This window comes from Parasteatoda tepidariorum, chromosome 3 (genome assembly GCF_043381705.1).
Source record: "Parasteatoda tepidariorum isolate YZ-2023 chromosome 3, CAS_Ptep_4.0, whole genome shotgun sequence".
In the NCBI taxonomy this organism is placed as follows: Eukaryota; Metazoa; Arthropoda; class Arachnida; order Araneae; family Theridiidae; genus Parasteatoda; species Parasteatoda tepidariorum.
In genome coordinates this window covers 48,851,156-48,874,380 of record NC_092206.1, presented here as the reverse complement: position 1 = coordinate 48,874,380, position 23,225 = coordinate 48,851,156, and the positions used below count along the sequence as shown (strand labels likewise).

At 27.6% G+C, this 23,225-nt stretch overlaps 1 protein-coding gene across 1 annotated transcript in view; it reads right to left on the bottom strand.

The window, feature by feature from the left end:
* The window catches only part of LOC122269518 (diacylglycerol kinase theta-like), a 49,883-nt gene that overhangs the window by 9,829 nt on the left and 16,829 nt on the right, over positions 1 to 23,225 (bottom strand). Inside the window, exons 2-5 of the mRNA XM_043043103.2 lie at positions 18,538 to 18,617; positions 14,487 to 14,589; positions 3,665 to 3,753; positions 1,754 to 1,885 (exon numbers count right to left, since the gene is read on the bottom strand). Coding sequence (XP_042899037.2) covers positions 1,754 to 1,885; positions 3,665 to 3,753; positions 14,487 to 14,589; positions 18,538 to 18,617 — 404 coding nt within the window. The remainder of the gene's footprint in view (positions 1 to 1,753; positions 1,886 to 3,664; positions 3,754 to 14,486; positions 14,590 to 18,537; positions 18,618 to 23,225) is intronic.

The following is a 23,225-nucleotide window of genomic DNA, read 5'->3' as shown; positions in this document are numbered from 1 at the left end:
TATATTAATATATATATATATATTTGAAACACATGCTGATGCGAAGTAGAAACGAAAAAGAATGTATGTTGAAGCTGTTAAAGGGTTATTTTTTTCTTGCCTTTTTTAAATATTCACTTGTAAAAATACAACATAAATTCCTCCTTAATATATGGAAGCTGCTGTAACAAGTTTTTCATTTCCGCCCTTTTTTTTCTCGTCGTGCCTTAGCGTTTGATGCTAAGCTAGAATTTTTCTACTCTCAAGTCACTTAGCCGGTTCTTCCATACAATTAATGCTCAAAGAATGTCACTTAGCCTTTTGTTCCACTGAGCATCGTTGGAATGAGCAGATTTAGCAATATAAATAAATGTTATATGTTTAACTAAAACTAAAATAAAAACTTTCCCCGATAAACTCTAATTTTTTTTTTTTTAAATGTTACTTTGCCGGTTCTTCCCCTAAGCTCTGCAATTGACAAAGCTTTTAAAAATCTAAGCTTTTAAACCATTTAATTCTTTGTATCAAATTTTTTAAAGCGATTGATTATTGGTTCCATCTACTAATATTTTGATTGTTTGGTAAAATGATTTTTGGATAGCGAAAAATAAATAAATAACAATATGTTAATTTCAACGGGCTAAAATGGTGTTTTTAATCCAGCAAAGATATTTTATACACTTTAACGATTGCAAAAGAGATAATGTGCAGATATTCTAAGAAATTTGCAGATTATCTGGGTAGAGAAATGAAACAAATTTTTTGTCTCTTTAACAGATTACCCTAGTTATTATGCACATTTCCCCAACAATCTTAATTACATCTCTTTATTTGAAACTGCATTAATGAAGAATGAAATATACAAAGTGTGAAAGACATTTATGATTTTTTCAAACTGTAAACTAGGTTTAGATTTCAGATTTTAATCATTTTTTTCGCATTTCCATTACGACAGCTTTAAACTAATCATACTGTTTGTTTTAACTTAATTTATTAATAAAAATTATAATTTTTACTCAATCTGTAAGTTCCAAATTCATATTAGAAAACTTATCATAAGAAATTAGCGTGCTGAACATTGTCATTTTATAGATTGAACTCAATAGTACATTTAAAAATTAATTTATATCTCAAGTTTATATCCGTTACAAAAGTTTTTACAAAATTGAAACTTGGTGTTTAAAAATTAAAACAATATACTATCTAACAATTTCAAAACTATACTTGTTCTATTTCAAGTATTTTATCGACTTACTATATTCCAAAATTATGATTTTTAAAAGTAAAAAATTAAATGGGGACTGCAATTTTGAACACCGGAATTTTCAGTAAACCAATACCACCAGAACGAAACAATTATGAAATGAATGGTTTAAATACCGTATATTTTATTTATATTTATATTGTTCTTTTTTTCACTAGAAATGCCATTACCATACAGTCCGGTAATTTTACTCGTATTTATTTTCCTGGTAATACCGTATATTAATTATACCATATATATATTATACCAGACAATACCATATACAGGTAATACAGTATATTTTATTGTTCTCTTTTCACTAGAAATGTCATTACCATACAGTCCGGTAATTTTACTAGTATTTATTTTCCTCCGTGTCCCCCTCAAGAAATTATCTTTATTTTTGCTATTCATGCTATATATTATTTATTTAACTCTGGAAAACGCGAGTGTCCAAAAGTAACCTAACCTGTCACAAAGTAACCCAATTTTACAATAACAAAATGAGATAAAAAAAGAAAGAAAACTCACTGTGATATTACACCATTCACACCTCATACCGGCCAGGCATTCAGCTGACCAGCACGTTTTCTTGCATAATTGGCACTTCGAGTTAGCGGGTAAATTACCTTCTCTCCAATGATGGGTTTGTGTCATTGTAGACTAAACGAAAAAAGATAATATTAAGAGGAAAGCTATTCATGTAACATTTGGAAAAAGATATGTCAAACAAATCTCAAATATATAATAAAAATTTACACATCAATACCACATACGGCGACTTAAAACACAATTAGAATTATAACTCAATATTTTTGATTACTTAAATTATGAAAAAGCATTAATATCTTTGAATATCAAAATATTTTCTTAAATATTAAAATATTTTTGTAAATATTAAAAAAAAATTTAAATATTAAGAAAAATTATTAAAATTTATTAAAAATTATTAAAATTTAAATATTAAAAAAAAATTTTAAACATTAAAAAAAAATTTAAATATTAAAAAACAATTTTAAATATTAAAATATTTTTTTAAATATTAAAATATATTTTAAATATTAAAATATTTTCTTAAATATTAAAATCATTTTTAAATATTAAAATATTTTCATAAATATTAAAATATTTTTTTAAATATTAAAATATTAAAAAATATTATAATTGGATAAAGCCGTTTTGCAATTTATATTAAACACTGCATCAGATAGAGTTGTATCTTCGAGTTGGAAAGATACACAAGAAACTGAAATAAAAATAGCTGAAGTATGCAGCTGTTTTGATCTTATTAACAAATATTATTGGTGAAACAGAGAACTTCGATGATTAGTTGAAGAAAAAAACATACATACATTTGCCTTTAATGATGATATTTGTTTATGGAATCCAAATCACTTTATGCTCAAATTAACTTTTTTTATTTTAAATTGCTTCATATTTTGATATAATTAATCATCATTAATGTGAAAATTAAGGAGACAAGAAGAATTTCGGAAAAAAATCATTTTATAGAGCTTTCGTGTAGTAAATAACCAAATTACTGTGATTAAAAGTAATCCTCGAATGAATTGCAATAATAAGCATAAAAAAATTTTTTTAAATATTTTATTATAATATTTTAAAGTAGTTGCTATTTTCTTAAAACGTTCTTTTTTAATACAAATAATTTTGAATGGAAAAAATGTATGCAGTCTGTCTACAAAATGCTCATTTCAAACACTATTAAACTAAATATATTAAAAACATGATTTTTACATCAAATATTAGAAAATTGAAGAGATTTCTATCCTAAATTCCCATCAAAACAAATGTAATTAAAAATATCTGATTAACTCCTAAAAATCAGTAGTGAGAGCCTTGTAGAATCTACTCATATCTGTAATTCAAAAAAATTGAATACCGTTTTCAGAAAATCATGGTTTAACAATACAAAAATATTTTTTTCATGTAATTTCTGCACTATCAATAATACCTAAAACTTGTAAAGAAATTCATCATTGCTAATAAAATTGTTTTAATTACATACGATTTCGATTTAAAGTATTCAATTATTAGATTAGCTCATGTACTTATATGTATTTTTTAATCAAAACAACTATTTCAACTGTTCAGAAACAAATTTGAATAAAAATTTAAAATTTATACCTAAACCTATTTTAAAAAATATTTCTTTTTATAAATTCTGCATTTAATATTTATAAATTATTGAAGTTATAAAATTAATAGCAATCAATGTTTTTATAAATCATGATAATTAATTTTTAGTTGGAAGTTATAATCTCCGAAACGCTTAATTTTACGAAAAACAAACGTTACATGCATAAACCTTCCATCAGAAAGCAACCTTATTTTACATAATATATTTCCTTACAGTTATAACTAGTACAAATAAATAGTATCAAAGCTGCCAGGAGTTACTATAAGAGGTAAAAAATACATTACCACATCACGGCTTGGAACATAGGTTGCACATTCCTTACAATCAGCAACTCCAAAATCTTGGCATTCTACGTGGACAGAATATTCACAAACTGAAATTTAAAAAAAGATTAATTTATCAGTTACATTCTAAACTTAAGAAGTTATGCAACTGACTTAAAAAAATATTTAATTGCAAATTTATTTATAATCAAGCACATACACCGAAGAGCCATTACATTATGACCACCCTGCTAATAACATGTAGGACCACATTTAGCCCTCAAAACTGCTAGCATCCGCCGTGGCATTGATTCCACAAGGTGCTGATTGGTAGTCTGAGGTAATTGGTACCAAGCGCTCTCCAACTGGTCATGCAATTCTCTCACATTGCGAGGGGGTAGCGTGGCAGCACGAATTTGGTTTTTCAGGTAGGACCACAAATGCTCTATTGGATTAAGTTCAGGTGAATTTAGAGGCCAAGACATGACTTGAAAATCACTGGTATGTTCCTCGACGATTCGATCCTTATGACATGGTGCTTTATCCTGTTGGTAAACACCATCTTCCGCAGGAAAAACTGTTGCCATGAATGGGTGAACCTGGTCTGCAACTATGTTCAAGTAGCTTACAGACGGCAGGGATTGTTCTTTGAAACATTGTTCCTGGACGAGAAACTATGAAAACCTGGGTGAGCCCATTGTTATAGATGGATGGTGGTTATAATGTAATGGCTCTTCAGTGTATATCATATTAAACAAAATTAAGTACAATTATTAATAGGTCACTTTTGTTGCATACTTGTTATACCTACAACTAAAAACTGCAAACTCAAAGAAAGTCCAATAATATAATAGAAATTGCTTTGGAAATAAAAATGACATTTTACATAAAGAAATTAATAATAAAATAGGGGAATCAAGAGTATTAAATATCGCTCGTCCCAAATATGTCTACTATGCATTAAAAATTGTAATTATTTGCTGAAACAACATGCTGCAATCCAGGAACGCAATCTGAAACCTATAATGGTGTTACTTTTACTCAGTTAAAAAAAATTCACAAAACATAAAAGAAACACTAACGTGTCTTAAATATGTCAAATAAAATATTTTTTCCATTTTCCTCCAATATGACAAAGCAATAGACGGTCACAGTGATTATAAATGGAAAAATAATTAACTATTTGACCCGAAATAATAATAAATATTTCCTACATTCTCTTAACAGTTTATATTTCACTTTTCTACTTTTTAGAAATACATATGTTTGGAGTTAAACTTACTAATATCAATTTAAATAGGTTACTTTTTTATACTTAAAGGTTAAGCAGCTTTTTTTATATTTGTTAGTAAGTTCAAATAAAATTATTGTTTAAAATTAAAATTAGTATTCCAATTAATTTTTTTTAAATGAAATGAAACTAATTGCAGAAATAGTAGATATGTTCAAGCGATCAAAATAAACTTTAACTGCCAATTTTCATATATTTTAATTAAAAATAGTATATTTTTTAATTCGAAAAGAATTACTAGATGCAAAATACAAACTAAGAATTATTAATTATTTTATAAATATTTTGTACAAGAATAATTTAAATGAAACTGTATCAAATTTCATAGACATGATAACTGTATACAAACAATAAGCAAAATAATTCTTAAAGAAATATAGTAATTTTAGAAAAGAATAAGTAACATTGCAAACAATATTGAAAATACACAAAATTAATCTTTAATTTTGTTAATAAAATGATCTATTGTGATTCGTGTGTATTTTGATCATAAAAACATAAATGATTTAAAAATTAAAGAAATGTAATTTTAAAAACTACTTTTTATCAACAAAAGGAAATATATCTATTTTTCTGCTGATTTTTTTTACTCTACAAGTATGTAGATCTTATTCAAAATCCTTTTTTGGCTTAAGGTGATATTTTTCATTCAAAATTTAATGAAATGTTTGAAAATAAATCTATTTTTCTAAGTAACCCACCTTTCTTTCAATCAGAAAATTAAAAAATTCTAAAGTGACTGATATTGAAGTAAGAACTATGAGAAAATTACAACATCATCAAAGAAAGGATATTTTATGTACAAGTATTCTTAAATATAAGCATGATTTTTATTTATTTTTTTTAATAATGCTTCTAGTCTCTGTGTAATTTACTGTTGACTTTCAATGATCATTAACTTTCGCTGTGGAATTTATCGAATCAATATCGGTGTCGGTAATTGTCGTATTTACTATTTAAATGTAAAACAAGTTTTATGTTTAAAAACAAACATTTTTTTGATTGGTAAAAAATATTTTTTTTAAAAAATTGATCAATTGAAAAATCGATTTATCAAATATATTGAGAAAAAATATTCATTTGATTAAAAAATAAACATTTTAATTCTTTTAAACAAATAAAGTTTGTATCAAAATAAAACTACTAATATCGACCATTATGATTTTAAACGTGCAAATTATTTATTCATTTACCATTTTAGAAAATATAGTAAAAGAAATTTCTAAATTTTGAAATTAGAGGGGAAAAAACTAAGCTAAAATCTCACTAAGTGGTTGGGAAGAAATAAGCATGTATTTAAATGCATCTATATTAGAATTACTGCTATAATAAATTATAATTTAATAAATTATAATTTAATAAATTGTCATTTTAATGCTTATTTCAATTTTTTCTAAATACACTCTATAACAAAAAAATTGACGCACCAAGAAGGAGTTGTCCGATTGAAACGAAAATTGGTGGATAGGAAGACAATGTACAGAATAGTAAATGATCAAAATTTCAGAACAATTGAATAATTTATTGCTGAGTTACAGTAACAAGTTCAATAAGGTGTTGAACCGCCTCTAGCCTGGATACAAGCTGCCACACGGCGTGGCATAGATCGATAAAGCTCCCGGATGGTCTCTTGCGGTATTTCCTGCCAAATTCGATCCAATTGTCGAACGAGGTCATCAACATTCCGTGCCAGATGCAATCGCCTTCCCATCATATCCCAGACATGCTCGATGGGAGAGAGATCTGGTGATCTGGCAGGCCAAGGAAGAGTTTGACAAGCTCGCAGACAGTTCATAGCAACACGTGCCACATGTGGTCTGGCATTGTCCTGCTGAAAAACCAGCCCAGGGTGCTACAAAAGGAACGGTAGCAAAACAGGTCTTAGGATGTCGTCGACGTACCGCTGTGCAGTAAGTATACCTCTAATGACGACCAAAGAGGTCCGGCTGGCAAAGGCACCCCAGACCATAATGCCTTGTTGAGGGCCGGTGTGGCGTGCAATAGTTAAGGCAGGATCCCCCCTCTACCCTGTGCGTCTCCAAACACGTCTTCGATGATCGTCAGGACACAGTTGGAAGCGGGATTCGTCGCTAAAGACTATGCGTCCCCAGTCGGCATCATTCCAGCCATATCTGTACAAAACATTCATGCATACGAAATTTCAAAGCAATCGGATGATTGCTTCTTGGTGCTTCGATTTTTTTGTTATAGAGTGTATTTCAAGTCAAGCATTGGAATTAAAAAGCAGCGTGATAATTGTTAAACATGGAAATCATAGGTTCCATACTTACAAATAACTCTTACCAGTAAGATTGTTTTGTAAGCATTAAGCTTTTTCTTCTTTATTTTTCTGCTGCATATGATAATGAATACTAATTATACTAAGCCAACTAAGAAGTTTGCAAAGAGAAACTGTTAAAATAAGTAGTAAGTTATTTCAGAGCTAAGTCTTCAGAACTAATTTTTCTTATATTTAAGAAATTGTTTTTATTCTTAGATTAATTTCTACGTTAAGTAATAGTATTCTAAGTATGAAAAATATATCAACTAAGTGACCATAGTCAGACAGATCATACTGGAAATTCAGTGGAACGTACTATTAAAAAATAACAAGGAGTTTCAGTACAATATAATCAAACTGACTTAATATGAGCTTGGACAATTCTGATATCATTTTAATGATTACCAAAAATAGCAATCATTAAAATAATTTTAATTTGCGATTGAGTTTTAGAAGTAAATTCGTGCGTCAATGCAAAAAAAGAAAATTAATTGCTTGCATAATTTTTTCTCGATTTTTTTTAATCCAAAAATGTATTATGATTTGAGAAGGATATAATTAGATACTGGCAACTTTAGAAGAAGTAAAGTAATTATGTCTAACCATGTGATTTAAATTAGATTTAATTGGATAACTGTGAATGATGTCACGTGTGTGTCGAGTCTGATTGGGTTCTAAATTGACAAATACCACGATTTGCCTACGATGACGTCACTTGCAGGTGTCCAATTCATGAGGGAATCACAATACTTAGAAAAACGGTTCAATATACGGTTCAATATTCAATAAATTAAAATATTTACGTATTTAATCATTTATTCCCTATTTTAACCTATCTTTCTTTTTTTATGAAATGGCTATTATTGATATAAACTATTATTGATAAATATACGATTAAAGTATCAACATTTCCGTCAAAACTGTTCACACGTAATAGAATGAAGCAAACAAATACTTCTTACGGATGAGAAATACTTCATTAAAAGTATGTAAATACATAAACTAATATAATAATTAAAATTATGTAAATATATAAATAAACTATATAATGAAAATGTAGAACCGACCGCTTTCATGTGTCCCAAAATCAACAATGACGTCATTCTCTTTTTATTATTAATAAAGTGTTCGTTTATTTTTGTTTAAAACAGTCGACTGAATTCTGATAAATATAATAGTTAACTATATTTCTTATTTTAATTCTTTCACAGTTGCAAGCATTAGCTTCAAAATAGGATTTGAATTGAGATAAAAATTAAGTAATAACTTCAGAAAATTCTTTAACGGTTTTATTAATACGGGTAAGCATTAAAAGGTACTACTTGTGTAAGTTTTTAACAATTGCTTATCCTTACTTCGCTTTAGAAGTTCATATATACCAGCTATAATCTTTATTTTTATTTCAAAAATAGTAATAAAATATTATATACGTAAAATTAAACTTCTTTTTATTACATTTTGTAACAAATTCAAAGAACTTATAGCTATATCTAAATTCTTTTAGTACATATGTTACGGGTAAAGTAAAGAATCGGTTACACTGTGCTAGGAAAGTTTTTTTTTTCTGAAGTTTGACATTACTTCTTTTGATTCCTATATTGGAAAAGTGAAACAGGAAAAAATGAACAGTTGTGACAATGACGAAGATTTGGGGGGGGGGATTTCTCGTTTTTACTTGTTAAGACAATTATTAAAAAGGAATCGGTTCTTCTGCTTTTTTTTTTTTAATTCTTATTTTTCAAAGTGCTTTAATTGAGTTTTTACATAGTTCCTGCTCCAGCAAGCTTTAATAGCAAAACTATTTAATCTTAATTTTGGTTAAAAGAGGGTGAATACTTGAAATATCAAGTTTCTGATTTCAAGCACAATAAAAGCACAATAATAGTTACAGATCTTGTTAATAATTACAGATGCTATTAATCATTAGGTATGTTATTAAAGAACATGTTATTAATATCTATAGATGTTATTAATAATTACTAATGCTATTAAAAATTATATGCTTTCATTAATAATTCCCAAACATCGTTAATAATAATAATAATGACTTTTTCATGTGATTATTTCTCGAAATTATAATCTTTATTTATATTATCATCATTATTATTAACCCGACCATGATTATTCGCAGTTACCGAAAATAACTTTGTAACATATACACAGTTTAAAATACAAGCATATTTTTTTAAAAAATAATTAGATGATAAAAAAAGAATCTGAAGATTCGAATCATACTTGAATGCTGTTTAATTCATTTAGCAAGCATAATGAGTTATTTTCAAAATGAATTGTTTTTATTTTGAGAAATAAACCTCCAAGACAACTACCACATCTTACTTCTATTTAAGACTGTAAAAAAAATGTTTTACAACGTTTGCAGTATACGCGATCTATTTTAGGCAATCAATGGTTTATGTTCTTCTCATCATAGCGGGGGAAATGTTTTGACAGTATGCAGGTAGCATTAAACCTTGCCTTCACAAGACGAAATCAGCAATTTACTGGAGACGCGCCTCTTTAAGTACATTGTAACACAAGATCATAATATTTTTACAACTTTGACAAAAGTAAATAGAGTTAACCTAGGGCGATTGTATAACTAGACAACTTTTCGCTTAAATACTCAGAAATATAGACGGAATTTTATCTCTCTTATATTAAAGAGTATTTGTAAATAAAATCAATTTATCTATTTATTTTTATAAGTAAAGTATCAAATAATGTGTTTATTTTTATATTCTAAAGTATTTTCTAAACAATCATTAGTACAATCATTCAAAATAATTAGTTCTTCATTTTCTTCTTTATTAACATTATTTGCATTCTTTTCTTTATTTGCGTTTTGTTCTTTATTAACATATACTTCTTTATTTTGATCATGGACTTTAAAAATCTTATTGTAAGATATAACATAGTAAAATTAAAGCAGAGTCTTAACATAATAATTTTAAACAAGCAAGTTTACATGCAATTAACTATTTATTTGTGCAATTAATTATTTGCAATGATTTCTTGTTTCGTATGTAAAATATTTTTATTGTTAAGAGCAAGCCCTTTAATTAACTTTATTTTTTATTTTTGTTATTCCAATTTTATTGATGAATTACGGCTATTGGTGAAAATCGCCAATTATATTGCCCTCATGAGCAATATAATTGGCTGATAATTAGAGATAATTGAGATGATAATTATAGGTAAACTTTATACATAGTATAGTGAACCGTCTTTCCATATCACACGGAATAATTTCTGGTAAATGCATTTAATGGTAATAGCCTTTTTAGTTTTAAAAAAAACCCATAATTCTGGTTAATAAAACCAAAATATACGGTATTTAAACGGGCAGTGGCGGACTGCTCCCAGTTATTACCTCAATGATAACCCCCACTCCTCACAGCATGCGAATTGCGCTTCTAGGTAGGTCTCTGCTCTCATTGACATGTGAAGGGTGCAATTTATGAAAATCATATACTGTCTCGGCGATAAGCATCTTACTGGCCAAAAAATGCATCGAAATATAATATACCAAGCTATGCCGGAAATTAAATTTGAGATATTACAGTCATGATTAGATTTACAACTAGAAAATAATGCATTTCGAATATAACCGTGATTTAAGTCATTTGATTTTTTTTTAAAGAAATTGCTGATTTAAATCAGCTGTGAGTTATCTTAAAAAACATTAATTTAAACAAACATAATTTTCATAACATTTAATGTGAACATACTTAGTAAAAAAAATGTTAATTTAAGCTTAAAATATTTTCATATAATTAATAAATACATTCTTAAAGGTGTGATTCTTCAAATCAAATACTATTTTGAGTTTTGAAAAAAAAATCATGATTTTTGGCAACCGCGTCATCCAGTCAGTATAGTTATTAACTTTTCAGTAGATGAACGTTAAAAGTTCAAACATTTTCTGTGCATATTTCTTAAGCAATATGCAGAAATTTGGTTAATATAAATTGATAAAAATGGGTTAAAATTCACAAAAATGTAACCACTAAAATATAATTTAATTAAAATTTTGTATATCACCCAGAACTTCTTAAGGCGACTGAAATTTTTTTAGACTTTTTATTTAACCAATATTCTCGAAAAAATCGCATAGTTCTAATTAAAATTTAGACTGATTTTCAAAACTTCAAAAGCCCCTTGTAACCCTAAATATCACAACAACAACAAGTTTTTTTCATTGTTTAAACATAGATTATATTTTAAAATTGCAAAAGTAAAAAGTTTATAACACGTAGAAAATTACTATTAAATAAAAATTGCATAATTGACCAAAAAATTGGAGAAGCGCTAATTAACATAACTAATGAACACTGTACACTTGTTTATGGTGATTATTATTCGCGAGACCACGATTTTATTGGAATAGGAGGAGGGATAGTCACAAAGGTTGCTTTGCAGTTCAACAACTCTTCTCAAGGAGGAATAAGATGTTAGCAGCGCAGTCCACTAGGTTTTAGAAAACCATTAGCGAGATCCGCTATCACGGATTTAAACTATCAATTTGGTAATTTTTCAGTTAACGGTTTACCGGAAATTTTGAAATTTTTAGTTCAAAAATTATAGTTCTTATTACACTAATTCGGGTAAAAAACACTTCGTTAAAAAACACTAATTCGGGTAAATTAATTTACCCGAATTAATGTTTTTTATGCCATGCTCTAAGGTATCATTATAAATTTACTACATTCACCAAATTTTATGGCATACTCTCAAACCATATTTTAATGTTAATTTTACCAAAATCTTTACCAAAGCGCTCGGTAAATATCACCGATATTTTTGGTGTTCCCATAAAACCAGAAACTCGGCATATTATATCATATTCTGGTTGTTTCGTCTTTGCTTTTTTTTTCTGATTAAGCCACTAGGCTGCGAAATAGCCACTAGGTTTCTGATTAAGCCACTAGGCTGCGTCTTCCGAGTCCGATTTTCCCATCTTTCAAAAAATTATGTGGCCAACCTTTATTTAAAAAATAACTTTTTAACATTAAATTTTATAGTACATTTTGTATATGGTTCGTGGAAAACTTTAACATTTAAGTTCTATAGTATTCATAACCTTACAACGTTTACTAAGAATAATATATTATTTATTTAAATTATATTTTGTGCAGAAAGTTATAAACAACCTAAACTAATTGTTATTTCATGTGTAAACTTTGATTATTAAAACCGAAATACTTTAAATGTAAAAAATTTTGAATTTATATAAAACAATATTATGACTTTACCGAGAGTTTTCTTTTTGTAATTGATTTTATAGATTTTATGTAACAATAATTTTTCTATGTTGTAAACCTATTTTAAACGGTTTTTGAAAATTACAAGCATTATTAAGCTAAATTAAATAAAAATTGTTAAACCTGGACAATACTTTACGAACGGCAAACTTTATTTGCGTCGAGCAGCAGTTTTAAAGACAAACTTTAACGAATGACTATTTTGCACTTAATAAATTCAGTAGTTTCCAGTATTTCTTCAATAATTATTTAATAAGCCATAAAGAATGTGGCATAAATAAGAATTCTAATGGCAAACTAAAGCTTTATAATAGCGATAAAGTAGTAATTATTTTTTTCAAAAAAGGATTGATTTTAAAATACAGTTTAAAAATATTTGAACTTAGAAATATATTTCCTGCAATCAGAATATGGTGCTAAATTGATCGCATTATAATGTCAAATAAACCATTTTAACTAGATTTTTCAAATTGGACTGAAACATATTCAATTCAAAATCGTATTACGGTAGGAGTGAATTTGAAAGATATCATGGTTTAAAGTGCGGATCAATATTGATTCCGTTTAATTAATCGTTTTTTAATTAATTTATATTAAGCAAAAACGTTAGCTTTCAGAAAACTTTCTGTGAGGGAATTCATCCTCAGTGTAAAAAGTTGATAAAATTACCGTATTCTATTATAATGACATTTCCGATTTAAAAAAAAAAAACAATTTTGCTTAATAAAACCAAAAAGTACGTTGTTTAAACCAATAATTTGGTGATTTTTCAGCACATATAGTAACGGTTTACGGTAAAATCTGATTTTCAAAATAGTTCTTATCACCACACATTTTAGAAGAAAAAAAAGGCAAAATTGAGAAGTTCATTTTAATTGAATAAATAATTATGTCCCTCTCCAAGGCAACCTGATAAAATTAACAAGTTTCACCACATTTAGCAAATTTTATCACATATTATAAAACCATACTTTATTGTTTATTTTACCAAAATCATTGCCAAAGCTCTTCAATAAAAAGTACCATGCTTTTGGGTGTTCCCATAGAGAAAGAATCACGATAAATTTAACCTTATTTTGGAAGTTTTGACCATACTTTCATTCTCATTGTAGATATAAATTATTACAAAACATTCAAAAATTTGCCATAATATACAAACTAAATGGCGCCCCTATGTATATATAAATATTCTTACCTATCTATAGTTCAAACAAGTCATAAAAAGAAGTAAAACGCTTGCTAAACAGTAGGGTTTATTTCTTTATGGACATACAATTTCATGAACTTAATTCGTTTCTTGTAGTTAAAATTTGAAACTTGAAAGGCATGGTAAAAACGTTTTTGAATAATTAAGGGGAAATAACGATTAATAAACTCATGATTTTTAGATTAACTTTCTTGGCGTATTCATTGGTTGCGCATATATGTCTTCGTTACTTTTCGCGTGATTTTAGATCCCCCCCCCTCACCTGCGACATCAACAACGCAATATCATGAAATTTTATTCAATTTAACTTTTCATTCGTTTTAGTCATACAATTGTCCTTAGTTTCTTACACATTTAAATCAATACAAATAATTTGCTAATAAGCATAATCGCATTGCGAAGCTTATATTTTTTATAATTATTACACATTTGTAATAACATAAACAATATTATTTAGGTATATCCAGTAAAAAAAAACGAAAGTTAGTGTCAATATCAGGCGAAAAACTTCACACTCTTTCAATAGATTTCAAACGTTTTTAACTAACACTTCCTAGAAGAGAGGAGGCCTTTGCATGGGTTACTTTAGTAGCCCGAAGAACATAAACGAACAGTAACGAACATAAACTGTGCAGTGGGGTGGATTAAGAAAGATGTTCATTACTAAGAATTAGATTTCTAGTTTAAGGTAACTCCTGCGAAGACTTTCTCTCTTTGCTTGGAAGTGTTGGCCATCCCTTTTAGAAAAAGATACAATAAGTAAGTAAATGTGGAATGTTAATTTTGAATAAATAATCACTTACCTTCACATCTAACTGCACAGCTATCTTCAATTCTCTTTCTGCATACATTACAAAACCTCCTTTTAAGATGTCCCGGTTCGCTCCAACAGTGAGGAACAGGATTCTGCATTTAAAAAAACATTTATATGTTAATCACTCCAATAGTGTTGCCATTAAATAGGTATTAAATACAACAGGGATTTTCACTCAAAGTGATTAACTAGTGTACCAGATTTGTAAACCGTAACTTAAGAACAAATCAGCGCAGTGTACTCAAAAAAATTTTCAAATTCGAGCGCACCGATATATTAAGGGAAAATAGTAATTTATATGTGCAGAAAATATGTCTGTTTTTAAAATTGATAACTAATATCACGTGCAGAACCCTCTTCATCAAATTTGATTTCTTTTCTCTGCAGTTTCGTTATATCAGATAATATTCTGCATTTGTTCAACACAGGTGAAATGAATGAGTACACGGAGGACAAAATAACGTCTTGTACTTGAGAACATATGATAAAATATGCAGAAAATTTCTGTTCTCAAAAAGTAGGAAAGCTTTTCAAGACAACTGTTAAAATTCGAGGACAAGGCGACCAAACATCCTCAAGATTTGGGAATATTTGGTAGTCTTAAGTTAACTTCTTTCATTTTACTAGATCAACACAGGGCATGCGCGAAATAGTAATAACTGGTCAGTTGAATATTGCGCAGTGAGGATGTAGTTCAGCAGATCGAAAATGATGCAAAAGCTTTCCAGTTTTTGCTTTCATCTCCGTTTGTCCACCACTTCACTAAGGGGGTAATTTCACGCGGAAAATCGCTGTAACCGTAATGTTAAAAGTATCGTTTTATATCACGCTTCTAAAAAATTTTAAAGAATAGTTTTTAATAATTAAAGTTATTAATAGATATACATTTGAAACTTTTCTCTAATAGTATACTTTTTATAGTTAGATGAGAGTTAATGTTAATGAGAGTCCTTTTTAATTTTAGTTAAGTTTCTTTTAAAGTAATTGTTTGGTATAGAACGAAATTTTTTGAAGAAAACGCCAAAAGTACACCACATTTGTATTAATAAAATTTTTTTAAACGAAGGTTTTGACAAAAGGTCTTATTAAATTAATCTAAATAATATAATGGTTATGTATAAAGTAATACAAATTTTTTAAAGTCGTAGTTTTTGAGAAAATGTTTCAAAAATGTTACGAAATGTTTCGAGAAAATCCTGGTAAAATGAGCTAGTAGCAATGTTAACGAATGGCAGAAGGATTTTTAAAAGCAAGCGTAACATACTTATTTGGCAGCTTAACTAAAATCTAAAACTGCTTTAGAATTTCTAAGAAAAACTGGTTCTGCTGTTTATTATGAAGCAGAAATTGAATAACACAGATTTTAAGCAAAAAATGTGAAATGACCTTCTTAAACTGAATTCAAGAACAGGGAAACTGTCCAGTATTCGTCAAGTTAAATGATAGAACGCAAAGAGACCTGGTGGAGACTTGTACAAAATCGCTGCCAAATGTTTTGACCAATAACGTTAAATTGAGGGAAATTTCTGAATTTACATTTTCTTTTAAATAATATACATTAAAATTTATTAATTAATTTTGCAAAACTAAGAAACAATTGCGATGCTACTAATCGCGAACCAAAATTTTTCTTTCCACTTAAAAACTGAATGATAAATTTTGTATATTTATCGTTTAGTAATAGTCATTATTAAATCGTTGGAAATAATGGATAAATCGTTTTTTAAATTAGTCTTTTATGTAATCATTTGTTCAAAAAAAGGCGTCTTTTTATAATTTAAAATAATAATTTGGAATGAAATTAAAAAAACTTCAAAACGTTCCATGTGTTAATTGAGTATGTGACTACATAAAAATAATCTTCTTATAATTGTTAAAGAATATTATGCAATTTATTCGTTTTTTATTGTTTTTAAAATATTTGTTTTCAATTTTAATTAAGATAACTTAATGACTAAATAATAGAACTTTTGTTTCCATAATTAGGAACATTGTAGTTAACTTTTAAAATCTGTATAATTTTTAATGGATCAGTTATTTGCAGATTATTTTTAATAATCTTTAAACATAAAATATAAGAGTAAAAAAATGTGTTCTATTTCAGACGAATGTTAAAATGATTTAACATTTCTAATATTTTCGAGAGGATTAAAAATATATTATTAGCAATTAAATTGTTTGTTTCATTAATCGTTCAAGGACAAGTTGTTTTGAAAAACCTGTGTGAGCGAAACTGTCAATTAATTTTGATAAGATTGCATTGTAGTTCCAAAGCATGTTAATATTAGTTGCTTTTTAATTGTTTTCATTTTATTTTTATTTACAGTAATGAAATTATGCTTATTCCTAAAAGATATGCCAAGCAGAATAAATGTCAAAATTTAAACCTTTCACTTTATCAACCACTGAAAATTATTCATAGTAAGCTTCAAATTCATTATTTACATTATAACATCATTTAAGATTATGTCAGTATCTTAATTATTTTAAATTATGCTTGGAATTATGTAGTTAAACAATTCTGTTTTTCTGTAATTTTCAAATTAAAATTTTGTTTTCACTTTTGCCTTACCAGTAATTACTTTTACATGAAGTTGTGATGAAAGAAAGATATTAGAATAAATATAAATTAATAAAATAAGTAAATTTCAGTTTCTACTAAATTCAAATTCGTTTCAAACTATATTGATATTTTGAATGCATATTAACCGAACATAACCCTACGTAACGGAAACTGACGATTTTAATTAATCTAAATAAATTACTCTTATCATCAATAAAATTTCAAATAATTTAGTATCTCATAGACAACTATAAATTGTTTCCTATATCATATTGTTATGGGAGTGCAAAGATCCCGGGTTCGATCCCAACCATCATCAAAGAACACGCTCTCCCTCTTCATTAGTAATCATATGGATTCTCGACAAATGACATCACTGCAATACATTAACTCGCTCAGTAGTTCACCTTGACAAATTTCCCGAATCTTTAGCAACGTCAAATCCCAAACTGTCAATAACTTTAACGAACGTAATGTTAATTAAAAATCAGTAGAAATATATTTTGCAAAAAAAATTCCAAATAGACTTGTAACTTTATGGTTATAATAGCATTATCTGCATAATTTTATTTTTACGGTGACTGGGCATAATTTTATCTTTACAGAGAGTGGAAAGTTTTTTTATTGGTCACTAACCTTTATCTAACGGTAAAATTTTTAAAAGTTTTTTGATTTGCACATTAAAGAATTGTGATTTATACGTTTTAGGTGAAGCAAAGGCAAAAAAACAGTGCATTTTAATTGAAGATCAGTACTGTATGCAAAATCATATGGTATTTTAATGAAAATCTATTATTTTTTCTCTAAAATTACCGGAAATAACATTTATAATTCCTTTCTGTTTGTTTGTTTCTGTTTTGTTTTTGAATAATTATTCACTATTTAGTTATTGAATAATTATTCACCCGTTTTAAACTGAGTCCCTTGAATCTTATTTTTAAAATTACGTAATTTAAAATCAAGTACCTTAAATCATAATTTCATTTTCAAATTATATTACTATTTTTGTTGCTGTATAAAATATGTCTCTTTATTTATTTTATATGATAATCACTGCAATTATTTATTGTATTTTAAAAGTATTTCGAAAAAAATATTAGACATGAAAAAATTCAATTTTGAGTTTGTTATAATAAATCTGAATTTATCTTAACACTGAAAAATAATTTAAAGAACAGAAAAACCTTTCGTATTCTTGAAAATGATACAATGCTAATGTACAAAATAAGAATCGTTACTAATGAAACTTTTTTCTATTGTGAGTTTCGAAAAATGCATTTTTTTTAAAGGCTTGAAGCAGAAAATAAACAAAATACATTTAATAAATTTATTTATTTATTCCAACTGTTTCGCAAAAAGGATCCAGGTAATGACAATGATTACATATTTTTATAATAAAAATCCCTCTTATATTATAGTAGCATGCAATTACTTTGTTAACTTATAAAAATATAATGAAATGACAAAAGATACTTACTTTAATTATATATGGAGTAATTGTTGAACACGGAGACACTACAGTTTTCACACAACGTTCATGAACAACGAAATTACAAACTAGAAGGAAAAAAACTCATGTTAGTACATCAAATATTCATTTTTAAAAAAATATCATTGCATAATAAGGCACTTGCATTGAAATATAAGTGTCGTACGTGCTTTTGCAGTGCGTTAAAACAAATTTTTGTAGATGAAATTTCAATTTTTTTTAATTATTAGGGTAAAACAACCAGTGAAGGAACATTTCATATATATTGATTAAAAATAAGAATTTGAAAGTTTTTCTTTAGATTGATTGGTAACAATAGCTTACTGATACAAACAAACAATAGGAAGTCATTTAGCAATGTTTTCGATTACCTGGTCAAATAGACTTCTCTGGAAAAATTTTGAATTTTTTATTATCTCTGCAACACCTTGTTTCTTTGAAAAAATTATAAGGTGAGTGTTTGTATTTATATGTTTGAAGTGGAATTAATTGCATTTAATAGTTTTATTTTTCTCACTGTGAAAAAGAGAATTCAAAATATAGTTATTGAAGTTACGTTTTATTTTTTTAAGCATCATAGCATAATGAAGTACTGAGATAAGGGGTGTTTTTTCACTGGATCACCAAACGATGAAAAAACAGTGAAGAAACAAGTGTTCCTTTACTGGATTTTTTCTAAGTTAATGAAAATGAAAAAGAAACTTTAATTTTCTTGCACCTTTAGTGACGTTTTGCATCACAAGTAAGTCAAAAATACAAAAAGCAACTTCTAACCATTGAAGGAACAGGCACGTTCCTTTACTGGGCATGGATTTCCCAGTGAATGAAAAGTATGTGTTAATATGTTGACACTTTACTTTTCAATTCATGATTACAAAAAAAAGTCAACATTTTCCAAGTATTTGCAGGTTATAATTTCAAGAATAGGCTTGTTTTTAGATATTTTTATGGCATGTAAATTCATAAAGAGCATTTTAAAAAAACCAAAATTAAGTGTTCCTTAACTGGGAAATTTTGTGTTCCTTCACTGGTAAGAGCTGTTCCTTCACTTGGTCTTCTTACTATTTGTTATTTGAACCTCCAAAACTTTAAAACAATATTATGTAAGCTCTCTACAATTTTTTTACATAATTTGCAATTAGTTGCAAATATGTTGACACTGTCATTTAACTAAAATTATGAATTTTTACATTAATATGATTTTTTAAAAGGCAAGAGAAGCTTAAGCGTTCTTTCACTGGTTCCTTTTTAGAAAAAAAGAAAGACAATGTTGTGCATTAGGTTGGTGGAGTGGAAGTTGTTTATAGATTTTGGAGATTATGATATTCAATTCTTAATAAAGAAATAACAAATTTTAAAAAAAGATGTAGTTCTTTTACATGAATCTTTCATTTTTCCAGAAAGAAATTTTTTTCAAATCAAACGAGAAAAAATAGTTACCTAGTTTTCATTGTCAGCGATTGATAGAACTACCAGAACTGCGCCTCAATATACATTTAATAATGTCATTTCAATTTTGTATTAGAAAATAAAAATAAAAATTCAACACATTTAATAAATAAACCAAATTGAATAATATTTTTGAAATGTAGTGTTTTGCATTTAAAATGCCTTTTTGAGCATAGCAAAATCCTCTATTACAAATTAGTAATTTAATTAATGTGTGTCAATATTTATTCTCCAATGATGAATTGAAATTAAATTGGCTTTATATACCTTTCTGATTTGTAATAAGTTACTACTTAGCATGTAATTAAAATTGTCCACTCCAGCCCAGTTTAGTGAGATTAGTGTGGCATGTTAAATCTGTCTTGTCCCAAAGTCCTCCATGTTCCCATAACAAATCAATACCTCTGGGGGTACTGAATTGAAGATTTATCGCTCTCTGATTCAGGTCAAAATTACTATCTTTGAATGAATGAATGGATGGATGTATTGTATGAATGGGTCTGCCCTATAAGCGGGTGTGACGTATGGGTGTGACAGAAGTCAAATTCTTGTCCATAGATGGCTTCACTGGAAGACAAGAACAATCGCACCCTATCGGCCTTAATGGCTGACGAGAACAACAATGACCAAAACTATTTAGAATAAAAAAAAATGGAAAATACTTGAATTTTATATTTATGTAAAGCAATAAATATTGTTTTATAAATATTTACTATGGTTTAGTGGCAAGTTGGTACTCTAATTATCATTAGCACTAATATCCGATTGTTATACAAAACTAATTACGTAATAGATGAAAATTTAATGATTGTCACGGAGCAAGTGATTCTGAAATGCCTACTAAGTGACGTACCGCATCTACTATTATTACTTGGATGAATGTATGATTATATTTTTATATTATATCATATGTTCAGTCACTGACGTTATTCCGTTATTACCGTGACGTTATTATGACGAATATATGGTTATATTTTTATATTACATCATATGTTCAGTCACTGACGTTATTATTAAATCACGCTACAGACATAAATTTTAGTTTTCTTTTTATATTTGTGTGATCTCAACCTTCTACAAATCATTGAACTTGTCTGTAGTTGGGGATTCACAACTGTTAAATGTATTGGGATTTTTCATTCAATAATTTTTAGCATAAAAAAACTTTTAAGTAGTTGGGGAAAAAATATCTGTTATTAACGACCAAAAATAATTAGAGTAAGCAAAAAATTGAAAAATAATTGAATTTTAGATGTTACACTTTAGTAAAAAAGAAAATACATAATGTTTTATGAACATTTAATATCATTTACTTGTAAGTTGATGCTTGAATGATCATTAATATAAATCTCACATTACTTTTAGGAAAAATTAAAATTTGCTTCGTATATCGAAGAAAATTTAATAACTATGACATGAGTGATTCAGGTGTGTCTTTTAAGTGACATATCAAGTTATGATCACTAAGATCATGTGATTCATAGTGAAGATTTGAATCCCGTTCCGGACATAAAAGCAGTTTCTTTTATATGTGTGTTATCGCAATCTACAAATTCTCATTAAATAACTTAAAATAAGAAAGTAATTAATTACATTTTATTTTATAACCATCGCTGAGCAGCCGACCCAATTTAGGGTTTACGACTATCAATGTTCAACTCCATAGCCTTGTAATTTTTAGCCCAATCCAGAAGACAAGGGAACTCTTGGATTAAGTTTTGGGAGAAATTTTTGCTTTCGTGGAGATTTTTTGATGCAATTACTAACCCGCATAGTGCTAACTCACATTTGCGTTACATGGTGAAGAAAACCACGGAAACCCCCTACGGTTAGCGTGACCGCAAGGAGGCTCTAACCCATGATCCGTCTACCACTGAGGATATTCTATGTCAGCACTGTGGTCAGTGCGAGCCGGGTGAGGAATTCGAATCAATCAGCCGTCGCTGGGATTCGAAACCAGTTCATTTCATTGGAAGTTGACTACTTTATCTTCTAAACTACTTCGGCTCAATTAATCACATTGTACTTTATTTATTTTAATAAGCATGTTTTTTTTCATTTTCTGTTCAAAGTTCAAAATTTTTTATATGCATGTCATTTTTAAATTAAGCCAGTCATTCATTTAAAAGATAAGTAGGTAAGAATGATAGTTACATTATTTTAAATAATTCGATTTAATATCATTTATGATTTTACCCCAAAAAATGTTTTTATCATTATTTTTTTTATTAAAGTACCTTATCAAATGTATACCTTTTATCTTCAAACATAAATTTGTTTACAATAGAGATAAGTTGTCTAATTGAACCATAACATTGGCTATTGGCTTATTGGCAATTTTCTTAATATTGGTAACTTGGAACATTATTCATTTGTATTTCCAAACTTAAATTATCTTCAGCTGTGATAAGTTGTCAAATCGAACCATAATATCGGTATCTTGAAACGCAATTCAATTGAATCTTCAAATATAAATTAATCAAAAGCAATGATAAATATCGAAATTGAATTATAATTTTGTTTCAATTGATACATAGTATTGTATGACAGTATGATAACTAGTTCACCTTAGCACCATAATTAAGTTGCAGCGAATTTGAACAATATTAAGGTTTAACAAGTTCCAAATTTTTAACAGTGATGTTTTTTCACTTTTACAAACGATGTTTGCATCATTCATTTTACATTAGCTTTACTTGCTTTGTTTTAATTTCATCCGCTAAAATATTTTTCCAACTACACCAACTCAATACATTTCTCGAAATTAATAAAAAAAATTATGCTTAATGCGAAGTTTTAGATTAAAACCTGATCGCATGAGCGAGAAGTTCAACTTATCATTTTTTCGGATTGAAATTAAAAATATTAAAAATTTCACACAAATACGTTTATTAATAGTTTAATTTTGGAATTATTCCACACATACTTTCATATTCTTTTATCCTTAAAAGGTGTTCTCCAAGTCTTTTGAAAGAAAAAAAAAATCGAAAATTTTTTTTTTTAATTTTAAACACATGTCTAGTATTTAAACATGTTTTATTCATATATTAGCGTTACCAAATGAAACAGACTGCCTGAATACATTACATTATTTGACTACCAGTGCGACTTTTTTTTTCTAGTACCAATCTCAGTTTCAAATAAAGAGGGTCAAAGTTTTTTTAATATCAAATCCTTTTTTATGACTCAAAAGGAAAAACTAATAATGTGAAGACAGTGCATTTTTA